Below are 21,369 nucleotides of genomic sequence, written 5' to 3' on the forward strand. Positions count from 1 at the left end.
ACACTGATGTCAGGTAGCATTTGAAAAATATATATTTCAAAAAGATTATTATTTATATTGTTGGATCACCTAGGATCTCAGTCCTGGACCAGGACCCCCTAGGGGCTGTACAAACACAGAACAAAAAGACGGGCCCTGTCCCAGAATACTTCTGCCCCTGTGTTACTAGTAATAACATCTGGGGTTATTAAAACAGAAAGTGGTTTTTGTTTTTTTGTTTTTTTCAGCCTATCTCCTCTTTGTTTTTCATGCTGTTTATTTACTCTTCTGTGTTTCATTGAAACTATGAGTCAGTCAGTTTCGTTTTGTGGTTCCCCTTTGGCCAGCACTACACCCTTGCCTTCCGGGTTGCCACAGTCCGGGAATTGTTTACATCCAAATAAATCTGTTCTCGCTGAATCAAAAACAACCTCAGAAAGTATCGGCGGGGAGAGTTGGGGTGTGTGTGTTTATCATCCCACCCCCCCTGTCCCTTTATTTACACAACCTAAATTTTGTGTAACCTCACAGTGTCTCTGACTCACTGTCTGCATCCGTCTATCCATTTGTCAGTTACCCAGTTATCTATTTCCTAGCCATAATTGTGTTATTGGAGTGATCTTGGCTTGATTTCTCAGACTTGCTAAGGACCCACAAATCCGCCTGAAGTCAATGGGAACTGCAAGTGCTTGGCCCCTCTGAAATGCATATGAATGGCCCATGCCCAGACCTGAGTTTAAATGTATATGGGCCCCGTACTCCACTGCTTTGCACCTTGTGTTGGCATTTAGGGTACGGCTACACTTGAAATTTCAAAGCGGAGTGTGGTCACAGCGCCAGCGCTGGGAGAGAGCTCTCCCAGCGCTGCACGTAAACCACGTCCCTTATGGGTGTAGCTTGCAGCGCTGGGAGCCGCGCTCCCAGTGCTGCGGCACTGATTACACTGAGGCTTTACAGCGCTGTCTTTACAGCTGTTTTTTCACACCCCGAGCGCGAAAGTTGCAGCGCTGTAAAGTGCCAGTGTAGCCATTACCTCAGACTCTCTTTCTACAAATGCTTATGCATGTACTTTATATTTAAGCAGGTGAATAGTCTTAATTAAGCCAATACCTTTGTCTTCACTAGGCAAGGTGTGCTGTTTAACATGTTTAACCATAGTATAGACAAGGCAATTTGTAACTTAGCACAAATTAGTTGGTTGGGGTCAACCATAGGGACCCTGATCTATGTAATACTGGGCGTTATGAGGTGTCTATTACCATTGGTTCTTAAGAGCTGCCATGCTTAGCTGGGGATTCCCTACATGTGGACATTCTGATTCTGGAATAGCTGTTATGGTAAATTTCCAAATGGAGACAAGCCCTAACACAGGCCTCATGTCCACTAGATTTTTCCTTCCAGCGTGGGAGCTGCCAATGTCGAGAATGCCTGTCTGCACCACCATAATAACAACAGGGAAACTCTATCCCAGCCTTTGTTCCATGGATCCAGCCACCTTTACCCTGCTGGCTCACTTCCTGAGCGTGTGTGGGGGCCTGCTTTGTTTTTTCCTCGCACAGTCAGCCAGGTGACATTACTGCTCTGCATGTTATGCTTTGAGCCCAGAATACCTGGCATTCCAAGCCCAGACTGTTTACAATCGTGATTCTGGAGAAGAAGCGGCTGTGTCCAGAAATAATCACAGGCTTATCCAAAACACCCCCTGCCCCCTACGTCCGGCTGAGCCTCAGACCTATCCTGCTGTACTAGTGACTTATCTCTCCTCTGTCTTTGTTATCAAAGCAGAGGGTTTGGATACCCGCTGGTGCAGAGCAGGGGTAGGGATGTTTGGAAGGGCGAGCAGCAGCCTTTCTGCAGGGCAGCTCGGCTTCAGATGCATCACCTGGGTTTTAGCGAGGTTCCTGTTTTGCAGCAGCCCAATTATCTGGGGCTTTGGGAGTCAAGTGACTGGCCTGAAGTCATGCTAAAATTCACCTCTATGCAGAGGGATCAAGGCTCGAGTGCTCCAGAGAGACATTTCAGCAATAGAAAGGAAACATTCTTTGCCCCTGGTTTGATGCTAGGAATGCTGCTGAAGCCACATGGTGTGAGTATGTATGTGGAATTGAGTGGTTAAAGCATCTGAAGCAATGCTGTGTGAGAGCACGGCTTTCTTCCGTTTGTCGTCACCAGGTCACGCAAAGGACACAGAAACCCAGATGACATTTGTAGCTGCCAGACAAACTGGTGTAAGTGAGCTCAGATAGCAAGCGATCAAATAGGAAGGGACGGCACGAAAATGGCTTAGGCAAGCCTTCATTGTCCACACTCACCCGGCGGATCTATACAGCTGTACAAGAATCCTCGCAGGGAAAGCGGTGGCAGCCCCATCGCTTGGGCTATTTATAACTAGACCAGATGTATTGTTAGTAAATACCTTGTAGGGAACAATCCTGCAGTGGCTGCAGAGAGATGCTGAGCTGGGTTGATGGGTTGGCTCCCGCTCGCCAGATATTTATAGCCGTCTATGATTCCAGTAACAATTCACATTGAGACATTCGCACTTACAAACAACAAGGCATATATATGGGCAGTAGGGCCAACCTCGAGTGTTCAAAAATTATTATTGGCATGAAGTCTTAGTCCTGGACCCGGACCCAATTGTGCTAGGCCACTGCCCTCCAAAAAAAAAAATCACAGAATGAGATTTTTAAAACTAATCAATATTGAATTCTTTTCATTTGCCTCCCGGTGTTTGAACTTGACCCATCTCACCTAATCAATCCCTGCCATTACAATGGGCTGCTATATTGATGCACCTCAGTCTTTGCTGTTCTATGCTGGTGGCACATAATGGTTTAGACTTCAGAGGACTGAAATGTTTTAATTTAACTCGTTATTGGGCTCTTTACAGCAGTACCTGGGTGAAATGAAATGGCCTGTGACATGCAGGTCAGGCTAGGTGATCTAATGGTCTTTTTGGACCGTAAGCTATATGAGGAGAAGGATTAATGCCCTTGTAGGAGGCACTGGTAAGACCTCATCTGGAATCTTGCATACAGTTTGAGTTCAAGAAAGATGAATTCAAACCAGAACAGGTGCAAAGAAGAGCTACTAGGATGATCAGGGGAATGGAGGGGCTAGTTTATGAGAGAAGACTGGAAGAGCTTGGCTTTTTTAATGTAGCAATAAAGCAGGTGATGGGGCTAGGATTACTCTCTATAAATACCAGGGAGGGTGCAGTTATTTAAGCGGAAGGACGTTTTTGGGACAAGAACAAGTGGACATAAACAGGCCATGAGCAAACTGAGGCTCAGGGTCTAACCGATTGCCATATGTGGGGTCAGGAAGGAATTTCTCCCCAGGTCAGCTTGGTAGTGAACTTGGGTTGTTTTTTTTTTCACCTGGGGCACAGATCACATGCCAGGATTATCTGGGCATCTCTCAATCTTTCCTTGCCTTTGGGTATGACTACACTTGAAATTTCAAAGCGCTGCCGCGGCAGTGCTGCGGGAGCGCTGCCACGGCAGTGCTTTGAAGTGTGAGTGTAGTCAGAGCGCCAGCGCTGGGAGAGAGCTCTCCCAGCGCTGCACGTAAACCACATCTCTTACGGGTGTAGCTTACAGCGCTGGGAGCCGCGCTCCCAGCGCTGCAGTACTGATTACACTGAGGCTTTACAGCGCTGTATCTTGCAGCGCTCAGGGGGGTGTTTTTTCACACCCCTGAGCGTGAAAGTTGCAGCGCTGTAAAGTGCCAGTGTAGCCATGGCCTTTGTCGAGGCCTTGGGCATTGATATACCTCTGTCCCTCCTGTTCTCTGCCTGTGGCTCATAATAGTCTTGTCTCCTGGGAGCTGTAATACTTTGGTCTCATTTCAGTTGTCTGGTCAGTGTGCGGGTGCAGGGTGTGTTGGTGGCCTGTACTACAAAGGAGATCAGACTGCATGATCTAACATTCCCATTTGGCCATAAACTCCCTGACTAACTCTCTGAAACAGTTAGGAATCTGCATTTTCAAGCTTTTCTCCACAAACACAAAGGCCAGAAACTATTTTTTTGTACATAATCACCTGACTCCAGCAGCTGGGTCTTTAAGAATGATATCAACTATTGTGAAACCTGTGATAAAATCATGAGAATTGGCATTGCTTCTCGGGGATAAAAATTCTTCTGTACACCTCATTTTTAGAAAGCCACTCATAAGAAAGTTTTCTTTGGTTTGTTTGTGTGGGTGCATGTTTGTTTAAAAGCAATAAAACATAAAGCTAACACCTTTGAATTTGACCACTGATTTTTTTGGCAGCCTCTAGGGCTTTTTTCAGTGCCTGATTTTGGACACCTTGGGGCTTGGATTTTCAGAGGTGCTGAGCGCCTGCAGCTGCAGTTGAAATCAGTGCGAGCAAGCTGTGGGTTCTCAGCACTTCTGAAAAATCCAAGACTCAAGTCGAGCTTCCAGAAAACAGAGGCTATCCCAGATGTGACTGCATCACATCTGTTTGAATTCCTCTCCTTCTGGAGCGTGCTCTCTGCATGTAACTTGGGGTGGGAGCCCCATGGTCTGTGATTGTATCTTTGATATGGGAATCCTTGTGTTTTTAAACGGTCTCCCAGTTAGCCCTTGACTTGTTTTGTCTTGAACATCTCTAATTTTCTTACCCTATTTGCCACTGATATGCTCCCTCCAAGGTCCAAGTTCAGTTCTCATTTGATCCTGTAGCGAGGCTTGGTCCTAAGGCCGTGTCTAACTAAAAAATTGCACTGGTTTAGTTAAACTGATTTAGTTATATCGGTACAAAGTCATGTGTGGAAATGCTTATTTCAGTTTGAGTGGCTTTATTATGGGAGGCAGTGTGGGGCAGTGGAGAGAGCACTGAACAGGGACTCAGGAGACAGTGGCCTGCTGGGTGAACCTGGGCAAGTGACATCCCTACTCTGTGCCTCAGTTTTCCCATCTGTAAAACAGAGATGATGATACTGACCTCTGTATGAGAGACAGAGATGAAAAGCATATCTGAGTATTATAATTTCAGTTAATTTTAAACGCCTTTCTAACTGACTTCAGCTGAACTGAAACAACACTAGGTCAAGCCAGAATAAGGGCACCCAGACCGCCTTTGGCACTGGTTTAATTTAATCACACTGGTGCAGCTCTGCATAGAGGGCAAGGCCAGGTGTTTCACATGGCATCTGACAGTGCTTCAAGCCTCAGAGGACTCTTCTGCTGGTTTCTAGAGCCCCCAAATCACAGCAGATCCGTGCAGACCAATCTGAAGAGCCAGTCCCTGGTGCGAAGGGCTTGCTATCTAAGGAGCACGATGGTCATTTGGTCCATCAGAACGACAGAGAATGCAGCAGCGCAGGGGTTAGTGCCATGGGGACACACTGTCTCAAAGGATATGGGAGAGGCCGCAGTTTCCCCAGTTTTATAAGAGCATGAGGATAAGGAGGAGTTTCCTCACTCCTGCGCACCCTGGAGGAGCTGCGTGCCTGACCCTGCCAATCATTGTCTCCCCCTCAGAAGATCAGGTGGCCCAGGAGACCGAGGAGGTGTTCCGGAGCTATGCTTTCTACCGCTACCAGCAGGAGAGGGAAGAGGGCGGAGGGGAGGTGCCGATGGACCCCGAGATTGCAGAGATCCAGCAGGAGCCGGGCAGGTAAAGCTCTTCCAATTACAGACTGAATCGTACATCACCCAACACAATCCATGTTCAGGGTGGGATTTACACCCTATTTGTGGCCTGCACCTGCATCCTCCTGGCCCTGCATGGAAGTTGGGCCCATCTCTAATGCTTTCCATCCTCTTGGCAGCACCAGTAACCAGGTGGGCAGGCGCCTGGCCATCATCGGAGATGACATCAACATGCGGTATGACGCAGAGTTCCGGAACATGCTGAAGACCCTGCAGCCCACAAAGGACAATGCCTACGAGTACTTCACTAAGATAGCCTCCAGGTAAGGCAGCCAGCTCCCAGCACTCCCAAGGAACGCTGGTGATGTCACAGAGAGGGTCCGACTGGCACGCAGGGTGAAAATCAAAGGAGAGAAAATTGGCATTGTTTTACCCAAGCTTTGCCCACAATACCAGGATAACTGGCACTCAAATTCCCCCCTAACCCCAGCCCACAGTCCCGGAGAAGCTGGTATCAGCCGTGAACTACTTCACAATGGAAGGCTGGCATTTCATGAAGCAGTGTCTGAAATATGCCCGCATTTTCCGCCTGTCTGCTTTTGCGCCTGTCATCATACATCCATGTCAGATGTTGGCAGTGTGTAAATGGGTCTTCAGTCCCGTTTGCAAATGCACTGGCAGTCTTTGCACATGCTAGTGAGCATGCAGAAGGATGGATGGCCTGCTGGCTTCCTGTGGTGAAAATCTGCCCCATCACTCTCAAGCCTTATCATGACAACAAAACACGAGTTGAGCTGGCAGAGCTGTGGGGCTTGACTCTCCTCTCTGTGACATCAGGAGGGATTTTACCGATGTCTGGAGTTACACTGGTGTAAAACTAGCACAAGAGGGGAATATAGTCACTGTTTCATTCTTGGGCAGCCCTGCGTCAGCCCCCATTGGGAAAGTTTTTCTTCACAATCAGAAAGGCTTGACGGTTAAAAGCGCAGGGCCTGATTTCCAGTTGGTGCTAAACAAACACAGCTTCAGGCAGTGGGCCCTGCAGGCCTCAGTGCCTCTGACAATCAGATGCCTTGAACCAGCTCAGTCTAGCCTTTGATCTTAGGTACCACGCAGACCTCATTACTCCACAGTCCTCCTGCCCTGCTGTTGCGGGGCCGGGAGTGAGGGTGGGGGTTGAAAAGTGAAAGCAAAGAGTCTGAGGAGTTGGGACTCTGATCATCTAGGTTGCTCTCTGCAGTGGGAGGAGAGTCTTTCTTAGAGGTCAGTGGTTGGAGAGGGAGCCTGTTCTGGTAGTGCAGAAAATGCACAGGGCTAGATCTTCCCATGTGATCCTCCCAGCTCCTTGAGCTATGCAAAAGGGTCTGGATTCTGGCTGTAACTAACCATCCCTGTGTGAACTCTGAGCTGGCATAAAGCTGATGGTGCTGGCTCCTGGGCTAGGCATGTTCCACCCCTGAGAAGGGGGAAGGGCAGAGCTCCACTTCGTTACACCAGTCCTCAGTCTCCCAGGCTGTTGTAACTCACACCGGGACTGGCATAGACTCTAGGGTGATCAGACAGCAAGTGTGAAAAATTGGTATGGGGTGGGGGGTAATAGGAGCCTATATAAGAAAAAGACCCTAAAATTGGGACTGTCCCTATACAATTGGGACATCTGGTCACCCTAATAGACTTTCTCATCGGTTTCCTGGTGCCCCTTGCACTGAGAATAGCTTGGATGCAGGGGAGAAGATTGCTGTCTGTGTCTAAAACAGAGCAATGGACTTGTGGTGTCCGGAAACCTTTCGATTTCAAGAGCAGCCCGACGGACTTGGCGCGTTGACTAATGCTTGCTGTGTTGAAGTGGCTGCAGAGATGCAGGGGGATCAGGACAGCTTCCTAGAGTGCTGGATTTCGTACAGTCCAGTGGCCCCACGTGTCCTTTAGCTGTCCCTCCCATATCAGAGAGGAGATAGAGGAAAGCACTTCACCCCTCTGCTGCTACTGCTTGCCTGGCCACAGGTAAGGTGGCTTATCCCTGGGTGAAGGGGAAGACAGCAGGCATGTCTGGTGAACCCAAAGGCCCCTGAGGAGACACTGGTTCCCTTCCCACTTGCCCCTCGGCTATCTCCCCAATTGTGTGATAGCCCCTAGAGGCCTCATTCTGCCTGAGTACTCTCATGCCCTGCATCACCATGGTATCTGAGCACCTCACAACCACCAATGGATTCTATCCCTGCAGGCCCTCTGTGATGCGGGGAAGGCTTAGCTCTCTGTCACAGCTGGGGATCAGAGGCACAGAGAAGATGAAGCAATTTGCCTCAGGTTGAGCTGGGGATTAAACCTTGAGGCCCAGTCTAATTCCCTATCCACTTCCTCCCTTGTTAGGCCAGGCCTTGTACAAATGCTAGCTCTGTGTCACGGCAATGCTGGGAAGGGGAGGCAGTTTCTTGACACTGACAGGCTCCACGCCAACACTCCTCTCCTCGCCTTGCCCTCGGGCACACGCTGTACATTGCCTAACTGTCTCTTCTGTCCTTTCTTCCTGCTCCCTTTCTTCGGGAAGCCACGCTTTGCCATCCTGAGGCAGTTAACGCACAGCAAACAGGTAAATTAATCTCTGTCACTCACTCTCCATCCTGCCTTTTCAGTGTTGTTCCTTCCTCCATCTCCACTAACTCGTCTCTTTCCATGATGCTCTGGAAGGCCCCCATCTGCACTATGAAGATCCTCATCTTTATGCTGTGGGGCAGGACAGATACCTGCATTAGAACAGTTTCTCTGCAGTGGTGCGAACAGAAATAGCCATGACAGACACCCAGGTTAAAACCTGGGGCCTGATTCTCGTCCCACATACTCTGATGTAAATCAGGAGTAACTTAGTATAGTGACACTGATGCGAAACCCCATGTAAACAGCTGTTGTATGCACCTGGAAGCTCAGATCAGGACTGGGACCCTGTTGGGTTGATGCTGCACAGATATATGTTGGAAGTCCATCCTTGCCCTAAAGAGCTGGCAGGCTAAAGTGAGATCAGAATCCAGCCCCGTGGGAGGTATTTAATTTTCATGCATCCAGGCGAAGAAAAAATCATGTCCTAATATGCCTGGGCCAGTCTTGTTTAAACCTGCAAATCTCTGTTGCATAGATAAAGCCCCAGGGCGAGTATGTTCCTTCCAGGATAGCTACAGCTCACAGAGCACAAACTGTTAGTGGTTGTGGCTGAGTGTGTGGGAGAGCAGAACTGCGCAGTTAGTTGTGTTTGTTTTTCACCACTACGCTGTTACTAAATTTGTCAGGGTAGGATGTAGCTTGAGGGCTGAGAGTGCTCCGGGGGTGCATAGGATACACCTGTGAACCCCTGTCCACCAGCTGCAGGGTAATGTGAGTGGACGGAGCAGCCCAACAGGGGGCGGCAAAGCACCAGAACCAGCGTGTTGTGTGTTTTTTTTGTAACCAGGAGGTTTGGTTCTGTTATAGCTTGTTTGACAGCGGCATTAACTGGGGCAGGGTGATTGCGCTGCTGGGGTTCGGTTACCGGATGGCGATTCATGTGTACCAGCACGGGGTGACCGGCTTCCTCCGGAGCATTGCTCGCTACGTGGCAGAATTCGTGCTCCGCAACCGCATCGCCCAGTGGATTGCTGACCAAGGAGGATGGGTAAGTGAGCCTGGCTTTTTTTTTTATCTGCAGGGCAGCTGGGCCAGGCTCGGGTCAGCACGATTCCTCGCTTAGGTGGGCTTGTGAGCAGTGTTGCTGGTCAAATTGGGTCAGAGGAGCTTGCAGCTGAGCTCTGACCAGTTAGGGGTGCTGTGACGCAGAGTGGGAGGCATCAGAATGCAGCCAGCTGCGGAGATGCTTCAGGAGTTAGGCCAAAATGTTCAAACTTGGAACCTAAAATTAGGTACTTAATCCACACTTAAACACCAGTATCTGTTTATCTACGGTACTTACATGGCCTCCATCTCCATGATATTTGGGCACCTCACAAACTTTTCCATATTTACCTTTGCAACACCTCTGTGTAGCAGGCCAGTAGTATTATCTCCAGTGTACGGGTGGGAAACTGATGCACACAGAGGCTAAAGGACTTGCCTAAGGTCACACAGGGAGCCTGTGGCAGAGCAGGGAATTGAACCGGGGTTTCCCCAGCCCATGTCTAGTACCCTAAGCACCCTCCCTGTGTGTACAACCAACTCAGTTCTCAGGAAGTCTAGGCGCCCACAGCTCCTGTTCTCTCCAGTGGGAGTTGAATGTGCTCAGCAAATCAGGCCCTGGTTGTTTAAAGCTGGACATCTGAAAAATGAGGCACTCCAAATTTGAGGGCAGCGTAGAAAGTGTAGCTCTGAGTGAGGTCCTTCTCCCGCCATGTTAGTGAGTGTCCGATAACAGAAGAGATGAGAGCTATATCCCCTTAGGAAAGGGATAGATAATAAGACGGAAAATATCATAATGCCACTATGTAAATCCATGGTTCACCCACACCAGCATGGGGTTCTGGTCACCCCATTTCAAAAAAGATGTATTAGAAATGGAAAAGGTACAGAGAAGGGCAACTAACATATGAGGAGAGATTAAAAAAACAGGGACTTTTCAGCTTGTAAAAGAGACAGCTGTGGGGGTGGGTGGGGGGAATAAGATAGAGGCCTGTAAAAATCATGGATGGTGTGGAGAAAGTGAATAGGGAAGTGTCATTTACCCCTTCTCATAACACAAGAAACAGAGAATCTAATTCTTGTGTTATGAGAAGGGGCAAATGAAATTAGTAGGCAGCAGTTTTAACACAAACAAAAGGAAGTACTTCTTCACATCATGCACAGTCCATCTGTGGAATTCCTTGCCAGGGGGATTTTGTGAAGGCCAAAACTATAATGGGACTCAAAAAAAAATTATATAAGTTCATAGAAGATAGATCCATCAATGGCTATTAGCCAAGATGGGCAGGGATGCAACCCCATGCTCTGGATGTCCCTAGCTCTGACTGCCAGAAGCTAGGAGTGGATGACAGGGGATGGATCACTACCTGTTCTGTTCAGTCCTTCTGAAGCATCTGGCACTGGCCACTGTCACAAGACAGAATACTGGGCTAGAGGGACCATTGGTCTGAGCCAGTCTGGCCGTTCTTATGTTTTTATATTGAAATTGCTGTACTGAAAGTAAAGGGCTGATGGGACCCCTTAGCTGCAGCAGGCATGCCTATTGTGTGTACCCTAGAGCTGGCTGATGGATGAAAACGCTTATTCACGGATGATGAAGATCTGAAGTTTCTGTGGGTTTACCATGGTGTAAAGGGGGATCAGAATCTGACTCATTAAGTTGCAGGGTGGAGCATGAGCATATTTTAATGAAGCCAGTGCTGCCAAGTTTGTGCAAAAAGCAACCCAGGTGATGTCTGAGTGCCAGGCATGCCAGAAACACTAGTGCAATTAGATCATCCTGTTGCTGTGTCTTTCACCTACGAATTCTCTCTCCTTCTAGGTGGCAGCACTGGAGTTGGATAATGTTTACGTATTGTACATGATGGGGGTGTTGGTCGTGGTCCTGCTGGGTCATTTGGTGGTACGACGCTTCTTCAGCCCATGACTGGAGTGGAGGCCGAGGCCGGCGATCTGGCCAAACTCTCTCTCAATATTCCACTCCGTCATAAAGACATTTACTGAGAGAGAGGGGCTCAGGGAACAAACAAGGGAGAGCAGATTGGAAATGATGACTCCTCTTCGGAGACAGCACCATCCACGGAGAGACTGCCATCCGTGGGGAGACTGCCAAGGACTACACAGAGAGGCGTTAATGGGGGGATTTTGGGGGGGTGGGGAGGGATTGAATTATCTCATCCAAAGGTTGAATGCAGCAGTCAGGAACATCAGCATGATGACATTCCCAGCATGCAGCGATGGGCGAGGGTTACAGGCTCCTGCACTGTACAGAAACTGGAGAAGGCCCATTAGAGGAACAAACATTGTTAAAGTAATGCACGTGTCTCCCGCATCCACTCAGTAGCATTCTCAAGAGCCCTCCCAGGGAAAGGCACAGAACATCCGCTAATGGATCTCAGCCCAGATCTCTCCTGCCTTCGCATAACAGGATTATAGCCACTGCCGTTAGTCTCTGCCTGTAAGTCATTGGAGGGGGTCAGCCAGTGCTGGAGAGTCCAGGGGGGTTTTGCTCTTACCTTCTCTTGCTTCCAGCCTACCAAACCCAGTTTCTTAGTTTTCCGGTTACTTTAAAAGAACCTCTGTGTCCACCTCTAAACAAATACACTGTTTGGTATGTGACAATCATGACTAAAAATCCAGTTGCCCCCAGACAAAATGACAGACTGATCCTGTCAGGATCTGAATTTGGAGATCTGCTTTTCCTCCCAGGGACATCGCAGACACCTAACAGAGCAGCATGCTAGGACTGTGCTAGTGGTCCTGGTTGCCAGCCCTTCCTTGGGGAACGCAGAAGCCTGAACTTCAGGGTGGCAGCAGGTGTATAAGGGAACGGCTGGTTTTCAAACACTAAAATATGGTCAGGTTAAAAATCCTGGGGTAAATCAAGAGTGAACGTTTTGGGTTGTAATGCACCATCCCAAGTCTGCAGTGTTTGGCTTACAGGCACAGCAGATGATGGTCTTCATCCACAAACCTTTCTATGGAGAATCCGTCTGGCGGGGCCCCTCTCATTTGACTCCTGTATTTCTGTCCGTGATTGGAGATTGTAAACCGCTCCCTGTTGGCAGTTATTCAGAGTGATGGCAAAGCAGAGCCCCCGCTTTGAAATCCTCTGAGCTTTTGTCAGTGGGCGTGGAGTTTCTAAATCTGGATCTGAGGCTTGGGTTCATCTGTGCTTCCCACTTCAGGTTACTTTGTAAAGCTTGCAAACTGTGACTGGATTTAGGCTGTGTCCACCTGGGCCTCAGACTGGGTTTAGACTCAATTCCTGCTAACTCCGTTTCTAGCACTTTTTCGGCCAGACAGTGGGGAGGGAGCCAAACTATCTTCTGGTCAAAGGAGAGTGGGAGAGCCAGTTATCAGCTAATATATGGCTTCAGTGCCCTGAAGCTGAGGACATGGCTCCTGTCTAAAGGCTACTGTAGCTAGGGCCAAAGCTACTTAATTTTATACTGGAGACTGGATAGAAGCACCATCAACACTAAGACTAAAAGTATCTCAAGCGTTATCAGGGATTTTTCCGTTCTTGCCTGTGTCGTGAACCTTTGCTGGCTGCAGTGCACAGTTTACTGGAGTAGGATGGGAGAAGGCAGCTGGGATGGCTGGTAAAGGGATGCTGTGATTACTCTTCTAGGCAGTTGCAGTGGTGGATCTCGTAGGGATTGCCAGAGTGCATCAGACCCGTGCCTTGTCTAGTCTGGTAACCTGGCTCAGACGGTGGCCTGGTGCTTCAGAGGAAAAAGGAAGCCCGCCGTAGGAAAACGTGGGGTAATCTGCCCCCATGAAGGCCTCATCCTAATCCCTAATAGTTAAGAGATTGGCTTTAACCTCAAAGCATGACGTTTAATATCCCTTCTGAAATTTGTATTAGCATTAAATGTGGTAATTTGGTCTATTCCTGTTATCCATCTAAATTCCCACGCCCTCTTTGAATCCTGCTAAATGCTAATCCTCAGCAACATCTGCACTGGTTCCTCTATCTAATTATAGTCTATATGGTATTTCCTTTTAGCGGTTAGAATGACCCAGCTTTTGTTGATTGAATGTCTCCTTGCTCAGGAAAGAACATTAGCTCCCCTTCTCTAGACCATTCAGTATTTGATATACTTGTTCTCTTCTATTTTTCTCCTTTCTAAGGTAAAATGGTAGCAAACTTCCCCTCCTATGAGTGTTCTTCCAGGCCCTTGACCATTCTCTTCACCCGTCTCTGAACCTCCTCCTGTTATGCAATATCCTTTTGGAAATGGGGTTCCCGGTACTACACACAGTATCTGCAAACCACAGATTTTTAAAGACATTAGAATATTTTCCATAGCGTGCTGCATCTGACTCCTTATACATCCTGCCATCTTGTTTGCTGTTTTTCACCAGCTACACAGTGAGTGAAGGTCTCACTGAGCTGTGACATCCAGGCCCGTCTCCTGAGTTGATACAGTTAATTTGGAACCCTGTACGCTATATGAGCTCTTTCCCCTCCCCCCTTCAGTGTGCATTACGTTGCAGTGATCAACACTAAGCATCACTTCCCATCTTGTTGCCAGTTCATCTGGCTTGATTAGGTCCCTCTGGAGTTCTTCGGTGTTCTCTCTGGTCTCGCCTAACCTAAATAACTGGGTATTAGCTGCAAATTTTGCCACTGCAGCGCTTACCCTCTCTTCCAGATGACACTGAACTCCAGACCTAGTACAGCACCTGGAGGCATCTGCTGTTAATCTTGTTGACCCATGCCAGGGATTCTTCATGACTAATTAGTTTCTTTAATAGCCTCTTGTGCAAGACCTTGTCAGAGGCCTTTGGAAAGTCTAAATAAATTATGACAACAGGCTCTATTGATATGTTCCAAGCACTTGTAGATTAGTGAGACATGATTTTCCTTTGTAAGAACCATGCTGACTTATCATTTTGATCCAGAACAGTTTACCAAGGGCCATGCTGGATTCTCCATCAGTGACCATTTTTAATCATGATTTGATGTTTTTTTCTAGAATATCTGCTCTAGAAATTATTTTGGAGTAGTTCTGTGGCCTGGGCTATCCAGGAGGTCAGACAAGATGACCACAATGATCCTTTCTGCCCTTGTAATCTGTGAATCTGCCAGATGTGTGAATTATCTGTTTTTTGTTTCAATCAATTTCCCAGAAACCAGATTCAAGGCTAGTAGATTTTTTTTTTAATAAGATGCTTTATGGTAAGTGATCAAGTCCCAGTGGAGTCAGTGATATGGGACCCAAGAAGGGAATCTTTAAAACTTGAACCTTTGCTTTGTTTACCGCTTTTATTCTCTGCCACCTCCAAAAATATTCAACAGGGCACCGTCAAACTCAACCCACTGCAAGGACCGTATTGGGGCATTTGCTTGTTACCCCCGTAACCTTACTAGAAAATCATCCCTGTTGCTAGCACTAATTTCTAAGTGGACAAAAGGCAGGTTTCAACTGGGAGATGAGACAAATATGTGCTGCTAAATGAATTGCTGATCTGCAGTACTGTATTCAGTCTCTGGCTGGCACTGTTGCACAAGTAGGAGGGATATCTTAAGTTTTAAGTCTATTTGGAACCTACCTTGAAAGAGGGATAGAATCCAGTGGGGAAAGCTGCTGTGTGATTTTTAACAGTATCTTACATTGGTCCAGCTGGCCCCACGTTTCATCTGCTAAACCCAGCACTCATTAGGAGCTGCCTTAGGGTCTGTGTTCTGAGCTGTCGTTTTCATCTGTTTTTAATTGGGCTGCTGGTCAGGGAGGCACTGGATGCTTTTGGGGACAGGGTTGGGAATGGGCAAGGAAAGCCTTTTCTCCTTGGCCCTGCAGGTTCGACACCAGCGCGGGAGAGAGAGAGGACCAAAAAAACTGTGTAGAACAAGTGGGTGAGCTCAGTCCAGAGAGCTGTGGACGGGTGTCTACCTTAATCTCCATTACCATTGGCCCTTATTAGCTGTGTCAGCAGAGGAAGCTTGAAGTGGGGCTGTCTGCAGGGGTGTTATTTCAGAAAACTGTTGGGGGGAAGAGGCAAGCAATGGAGCAAAGTTGTGTTGGCATATAGAACATTATATGTGATTATATTCTAGCCTGCAAAGCTGGGAAGATTGGTGTGTGTGTGCGACATACAGACCTATGAAAAATCTGGGGGAGGGGAGGCAACTGCCCCGCCTGCCCCACAGCAAATGACACCCCTGGCTGCCTGTGCTGTGCACAGAGCATTTCAGTCTCTGGGTTAAGCAATGCCACCAATTTCCCCCTCCCCCCCCTTTTTTTTCCTTGGAAGGAGCCCTCTTTGCTTTAAGGAAATGAAAGCCCTACGAAGGGGGTTACAGTCCTTGTAATAATCCCAAACCACCAAACTGCGGTGAAAGCAGCCAGCGTGTAAAGATGCCTGTTGCGGGTGGTGATGAAGTTGACTGGAGTCCTTAACAGAGTGTACGCTAGAGGCTAACAGCCTGCCTTGTCACTAACTCCTCCTTGTTCCTGTTAAGAAAATGTGGGTGTTTGCTGCACTGAACAGCAGGGGTTTCCCTGCAGAGTTCTACTGTAATACTCCTAGCCACATGGTACTAACTTGTGGGTAGATGTGGCCAAACCACTACAAAAGCGACACCTCGTATGGCATGCTTGTCCCCACAGTGGGGACAGACAGAATTGTGGACCCGAGTGAGGTGCTCAGGAGGAGACAGGTGGGTGCTGGAAGAGGAATGTTTGGCAGTGATCTAGTTCTTACACGGGAGTGAGAGGGGAGGGATTAATACAGATTGCTGGGTGTTGTTCAGGTTCTGAACTGGCAGCCAGCTATAGAGGGGAAAGGTATTTGACTAGGAGATCGACTGAAGCAAGGGATGTGGATGAGGAACAATCCCCGCTTCCCAGCTTCAGTTCTAGCCCCAATTGTTGGTACCAGGGACCATGAGGTTTTACTGACTGTTGGGGGTTAGGCAGGGGTTGATTCTCCCAGGGGGCTGTGCTCAGTAATCTGCCCTCCCCGGATGCTTCTAATGGACTCCTTAGTACGGCATGCCCACAGGGTTCCCATCTGTCGCCCCTTCCTGCTGAATGTCCAGCCATCACAGGGCCCAGCATAAGCGGTAAGTCTCAGTGGCAGCAGACAGGTGGCTGGCAGGAAGCCAGTTATAGCTCCCTGATTCTCTGCCTTGGTCCCAGAGCAGTTTACAGCAGCCCCCCCAGACCCTGCCAGCTGGCTCTGGTCCCCTAGAAGCCATGCATCAGCTGGGGATTGTCAGAGCTACCATGCTCGCCTCACTCCCCTTTCCTGTCCCTGACGTGGCTCTGTGGCTGCTGAGGACTCCCGAGGAAGGGTCTTAAGGGAGCGGAGTGGCACTAGGCATCTGAATTCTTGATTGGAGTGGAAACAAAAATAGAAAAGCAGGGAGAGGTGAAACCGAAATCAGAGCATTCAGTGTGATGTGTGAAGAGGGTCAGGAGTTCAAGGGCATTAGCTTGAGCTACAGAATCATGCCTGACTCACCCATTCCTTGCAGCCACATCCCCAATTCCAGACGGCCAAGAATGGGGGCAAGTGCGGTGACGGACAGATTTCAGGAGGAAGCTTGTAATGTCCTGCCCTTCTGGCTTGCAGAGCGGGGAAGGGCTCAACATTGTCCTAGAGGGGGACTTGTCCCTTGACAATCAAGACTGGTGGCGGCCCTCTGTGAAACTTTATGCGTGAGGGATGGTGGGAGGGGTTACATGTATACTTGAAAGCCATACTGTAGCTATTATCCGACTGTTTTGCTTTATTAATGTTTTCCGGAAAGCCTGTTGTTCCACAGATCACTTCCTCTGAGCCCTCCAGTGATTCCTGACTGCCCCAATATGACTGGGGGCAGCAGGGGACCTCCAGTGAAGGGATATGGGGACACAGTATATGGGGAGCAGTAAGACACACATCATGCCGCCTCAAATGACGAGGGGGCCAAACTTCTTAAGTATCTTCTCTCAGTATGGTGGTGGTTGTACCCCTGAAGAAGACATGGGTAATCCCCTTTTGATCCCTCCCATGTATGTAAACCATCTTTAATAATAGCTCAGGGGCAAGAGGTGTCTGGAACGCACTGGGTTGTTTTCCTGGAAAACTATTTCCTTGCAAATAGTCCTTAAAAAACATTTTTTTTTCCAAAATAAAAGTTATGTGCACTTGCAGTTCTCTCTCCCTCATACTGGTGTGTATGCACGCATCTCATAGGTACGTATGTATACTGAGGCTTTTCTTGGAGTTCTATTCCACTTCTGCAGCTCTTGCCAACTCAGAGTGGGAGGAGGGATGCCCTTGTGGTTAGGGTGTTAGCCTGTGACTTAGGTTCAGTTCCCTACTCTCCTACAGATTCTCCTTTAATCTCTCTGCTTGTTGTTCCAGCTGTAGACGGGAGATAATGATTCTCCCTCCCTCCGTGGGGGTGCGCTGAGGAGGAATTCATCATGGTTGCAAGTCTGGCCTAACCAAGCCTACGAAGACCTAAGGATGCCTGGTTGAGCAAGGCAGTTGCAGCTTGTGAACTGGACATGGGCCACCTGCAGCGAGGGTTCTGGAATGCCGTGTGTACTAGAGCCAGACCCTTTCCATTCCCTACACTTGCTGCATGGGCTAGGATGGCTGCCCATGCCCTTATGTCATCTCCTAAGCTCCACAGCAAGTCCGTGAGCTCACTGAGGGAGAGACCCTTGCACAAAGTACCAGCTTTCTAAAAAAAATCCAAAGCTGCATAGTTGATGCTCTGGAGCTGTCGCAGTTACAATGTCATGAGCCACTCCCAACAGGGCAGTGCTGTCAAATTAAGGGGCTGCCTTGGGCAAGCTAGGAGGAGCATTCTTGTTTCCATTAACAGGAGCAGAGCTAGGACACAAGGGAGATGCATACCCATACCCATTGAGGAAGAGTTCCAGCTCAGAGAATGCTTAGTCCTACGCTGTCCCCAAAACACAAGAGCTTTAAGCAGAATGACAACATGCCCTTGACAGACAGAGATTGCCCTCTATGTATCCCCCTCTGCTGCCTGGAAGCAGGAGTCTGGTGCCCTCCCTTGTCTTCTCCCTTGGACACTTTGCTTCACTGATGAGCCTCATTAACCACGCTTCCTCACTAACCATATGGCGGGAGAGAACACGAGGCTTCCCCGAGGTCAGGGAAGAACCAGGATGGCTGGGAAGTGACCACAGGCAGTAACGTGGTGCAAGCATCCACGCTTGGAGAAGCTGAGTCCAGCCAACATGGAGGGAATTGTAGGGCAATCTGTGCTCCTGTTGCTCCCAATGGTGCAGAGGTGAGAATCTTCCAGCTCACTCCAGAGTCCCCCTTAGTAACTATGCAACCTGCCTCCAGAATTCAAGTGGAGGGGAGAGCCAGTGCAGATTGGGGAGCACCAGCCACTGCAGCTCAAGCCCCTGGTTTTCATAAGCTCTTGACGGCAGGCTCCTTTTTCCAGGGGAACAGGCTGTGGGCTGCCCGTGCTCTTGCCATTCATGTTCCAAGGACTCTCTATGCCTGCCTGGCTGGGGGCACTGGCGGCCAGGTTGCAACAGTGCCCTCTGCTTGTTCCGTCCAAGGTGCAGTCCAATCTGCCCATGGCCACCATGATGTTGTAGAGATCCCTCAGGCTCCCGTTCTGCTCTTCTAAGACCTCTAAGATGGCAGCCACTGGGCTTTGCTGGCATGCAAAATACCTGCGGAAAGGAAGACCAGTCAGAGCAGCCAGCCTTCCTACACGACTGCATTTGGACCAAGTGGAATAGGGGAGACAGTGGGGAATTACAAGGCTCAAATGGAGATGGGGTAGTGCAGGACTGGGACTCAAGCAACCTGAATTCCACTCCCAGCTCTACCACTGACTCCCTCTGTCTTTGGGCAGGTCGCATCCCCATAGTGACTCAGTATCCTCATTTATAAAACGGGGATAAATAACCCTCTCCTGCCCTTACAAAGCACTCTGAGCTCTATACAAGTGTGAACTGTTCATATCACAAGAGGCTAAAATTAAACAGGGGAGAGATTCATTTCTGAGCCAAAACTTTTCTCCCATGGCAATTTGACCAAGGATGTCATTCTTTCTGTACAACGGTCCAAGTGGGGAGGCGAGTGGTTGTGTGTTTGCGTAGCCCAGCAGTGAATGGGAACATGGGGCCTGATCCAACAGCCTTTTGCAGTCAGTGCCAAACCTCCCATTGTCAATGGGCATTGGAGCTGATCAGTGGAGATCAAATTCCTCTCCCACCACAAGGGAACCTCCACTCAGAAGGGTAACCACTCAGGGCACTGGAGTGGTAAGTCTAGCCTCTCCCCACAGCCTCGAGTCAGCTAGCTGAAATCTAGAGTATAACCAGTCGTCCATAAGGCTGACAGAAAAGCAGACGAAAAGTGAAGAAGCCAACAGGCAAGTCCACGGGGGGGAATAATTATTAACTGAAGATCCTTGCAAAATCCTATTTCTCTGGTGCATCTCTTCACTTGTTTTCTGAGAATCAGGCCGTGGAGGATCCGTCAGTTCATAGTTCAGGTTTATGGCGAGTGTTGTTTAACAGGCTGACTTTCCATGGAGAATCCTAGCTGCCCAAGTTAGCTGAGACTCTGAACTAGTCTGAATAATCACAGGAAACAGATGCAAAGCCTGCACAGGACAAAACATGGCCTGAGATTTTCAAAGGGGATTTAGACACATTCATTAAATAAAACCAAGTTTAAGGCCCCTAGACTGCCTTGAAAAACTCTGCCACAGCTTTTGCTGGGAGAAGCAGATTTCATCATTAACATTCCACCCAGCTTGAAGCAGTAGCTATTTCAGTCGATGTCTTCACCATTCTGCCTGTTGTCTGGAAAAAGTGTTTATTGAAATCCATAGTGCTTAAGGCCAGAAGGGAGCACCAGAACATCATGTCTGACCTGTACATCACTGGCCACCATCATCACCCAGCACCCACACACCAAACCCAACCACAGACGTTAGACCAAAGTACTACAGCTCTGAGGAGACTAGGCTGTTCTGTTCCACAGGCAGAGAATGGGAGGGGCTGAGGTGCACCAGTGCTCAAGGCCTTGCAATGGCAAGAAAATGATGGAGAGAGAGCAAATCCTGGAAAGTGACCCACAGCTGCAGACGAAATCCCCCCCAAGCTGGTCTGGGGAGGGGGCAAATTCTGTCCCAACCTACAAAGAGTGAATATTTAGAGGTCCTGGCACAAACCGCCACATTTTCTAAGAGTGGTCAATGATTCTATGTTCCTCTGGTTTTGGATGCTTAACCTCCACTAGGTTCTCAGAGCTGCTGAACACACACCAGTAAGAGACCTGAATCAGCCCCTGAATTCACCTATCACTCCAGGAGCATGTTCTCTCTCTCTACATCCTTTAACATCAGGGTCGACTATGGAGCTGCTGGTGCCCTCAGCAAGACTAGACTACAGAGCCCTATAGATGAGGGACCCAGATGTCAGAGTATGCCCAGGTAGGGGCCCCTCCTCCCTTGGTTGCTTGCCCTGAATGGCCTTTCAGCTGGACTCTGTGCCACCTGAATCCCAGCAATGCAGTGTGAAGGAGCCACAGCGTAATCCCATCATCTCACTGTAAGGGCAGCGTCTCAGGCTCTGCCTGCCTTTTCAGAATATCAGAACTCTTGTTCCCAGACTTGTTATATAGGACCTGATGTTGAATAGTGCTGAGCACCCACAGCTACCTTTGGCTTCCACTGGAGCTGCAGGTGCTCGGCCCCATCGGAAATCTGGATTCCAGTAATTACTGAAGCCTAGAATGAGACAGATGGAGATGTCCTCTGGGCCCAATTCCTGTCTGGCAGAGATCTGGTGCACCAGCCTCCATGGTTCCCATTGCCCTATAATCACACTCTGCAGGGCTGGACCAAGGACAGCTGCATAAGTATGTGCTGTATGATCACCCCCTCAGCTCTACCTACTGTCAGGATGGGGATCTTATCTCTGAGAGGACCACACTTTGCTGTCTGAAGACAATCAAGGGAAATTGCAGGTGAAAACCAATGACAGAGGAACACAAGGGGGTATAATTCCAAGTGGCCAGTGTTATTGGCGGCAGGCCATGCAGGGACTTTTCCAACACATGCAAGACCCAGAGCTGCCACTGGCTTCCTGGTGAAGAGATAGCCTGGTTGGCAATAATACCTACGAGTAGCTGA

The 21,369-nt window shown here is 48.8% G+C and overlaps 2 protein-coding genes across 10 annotated transcripts in view; one reads left to right on the top strand and one right to left on the bottom strand.

Moving 5' to 3' along the window:
• Positions 1–19,258, top strand: part of BAK1 (BCL2 antagonist/killer 1) — a 38,788-nt gene extending 19,530 nt beyond the window's left edge. For 2 of the 7 annotated variants that reach the window (XM_030561384.1, XM_030561385.1), the window contains exons 3-6: positions 5,475–5,610; positions 5,765–5,908; positions 9,048–9,228; positions 11,047–17,374. In XM_030561384.1, coding sequence (XP_030417244.1) covers positions 5,475–5,610; positions 5,765–5,908; positions 9,048–9,228; positions 11,047–11,151 — 566 coding nt within the window. In that variant the 3' untranslated portion in view covers positions 11,152–17,374. Of the gene's footprint in view, positions 1–5,474; positions 5,611–5,764; positions 5,909–9,047; positions 9,229–11,046; positions 17,375–17,588 lie in introns of those variants that run through there. The other 5 variants (XR_004000235.1, XR_004000238.1, XR_004000237.1 and 2 more) reach the window with 5 other exon arrangements.
• Positions 1–21,369, bottom strand: part of LOC115650868 — a 64,062-nt gene that overhangs the window by 38,125 nt on the left and 4,568 nt on the right. The window lies entirely within an intron of this gene.

Source organism: Gopherus evgoodei, chromosome 4 (genome assembly GCF_007399415.2).
Source record: "Gopherus evgoodei ecotype Sinaloan lineage chromosome 4, rGopEvg1_v1.p, whole genome shotgun sequence".
NCBI classification, from domain to species: domain Eukaryota; kingdom Metazoa; phylum Chordata; order Testudines; family Testudinidae; genus Gopherus; species Gopherus evgoodei.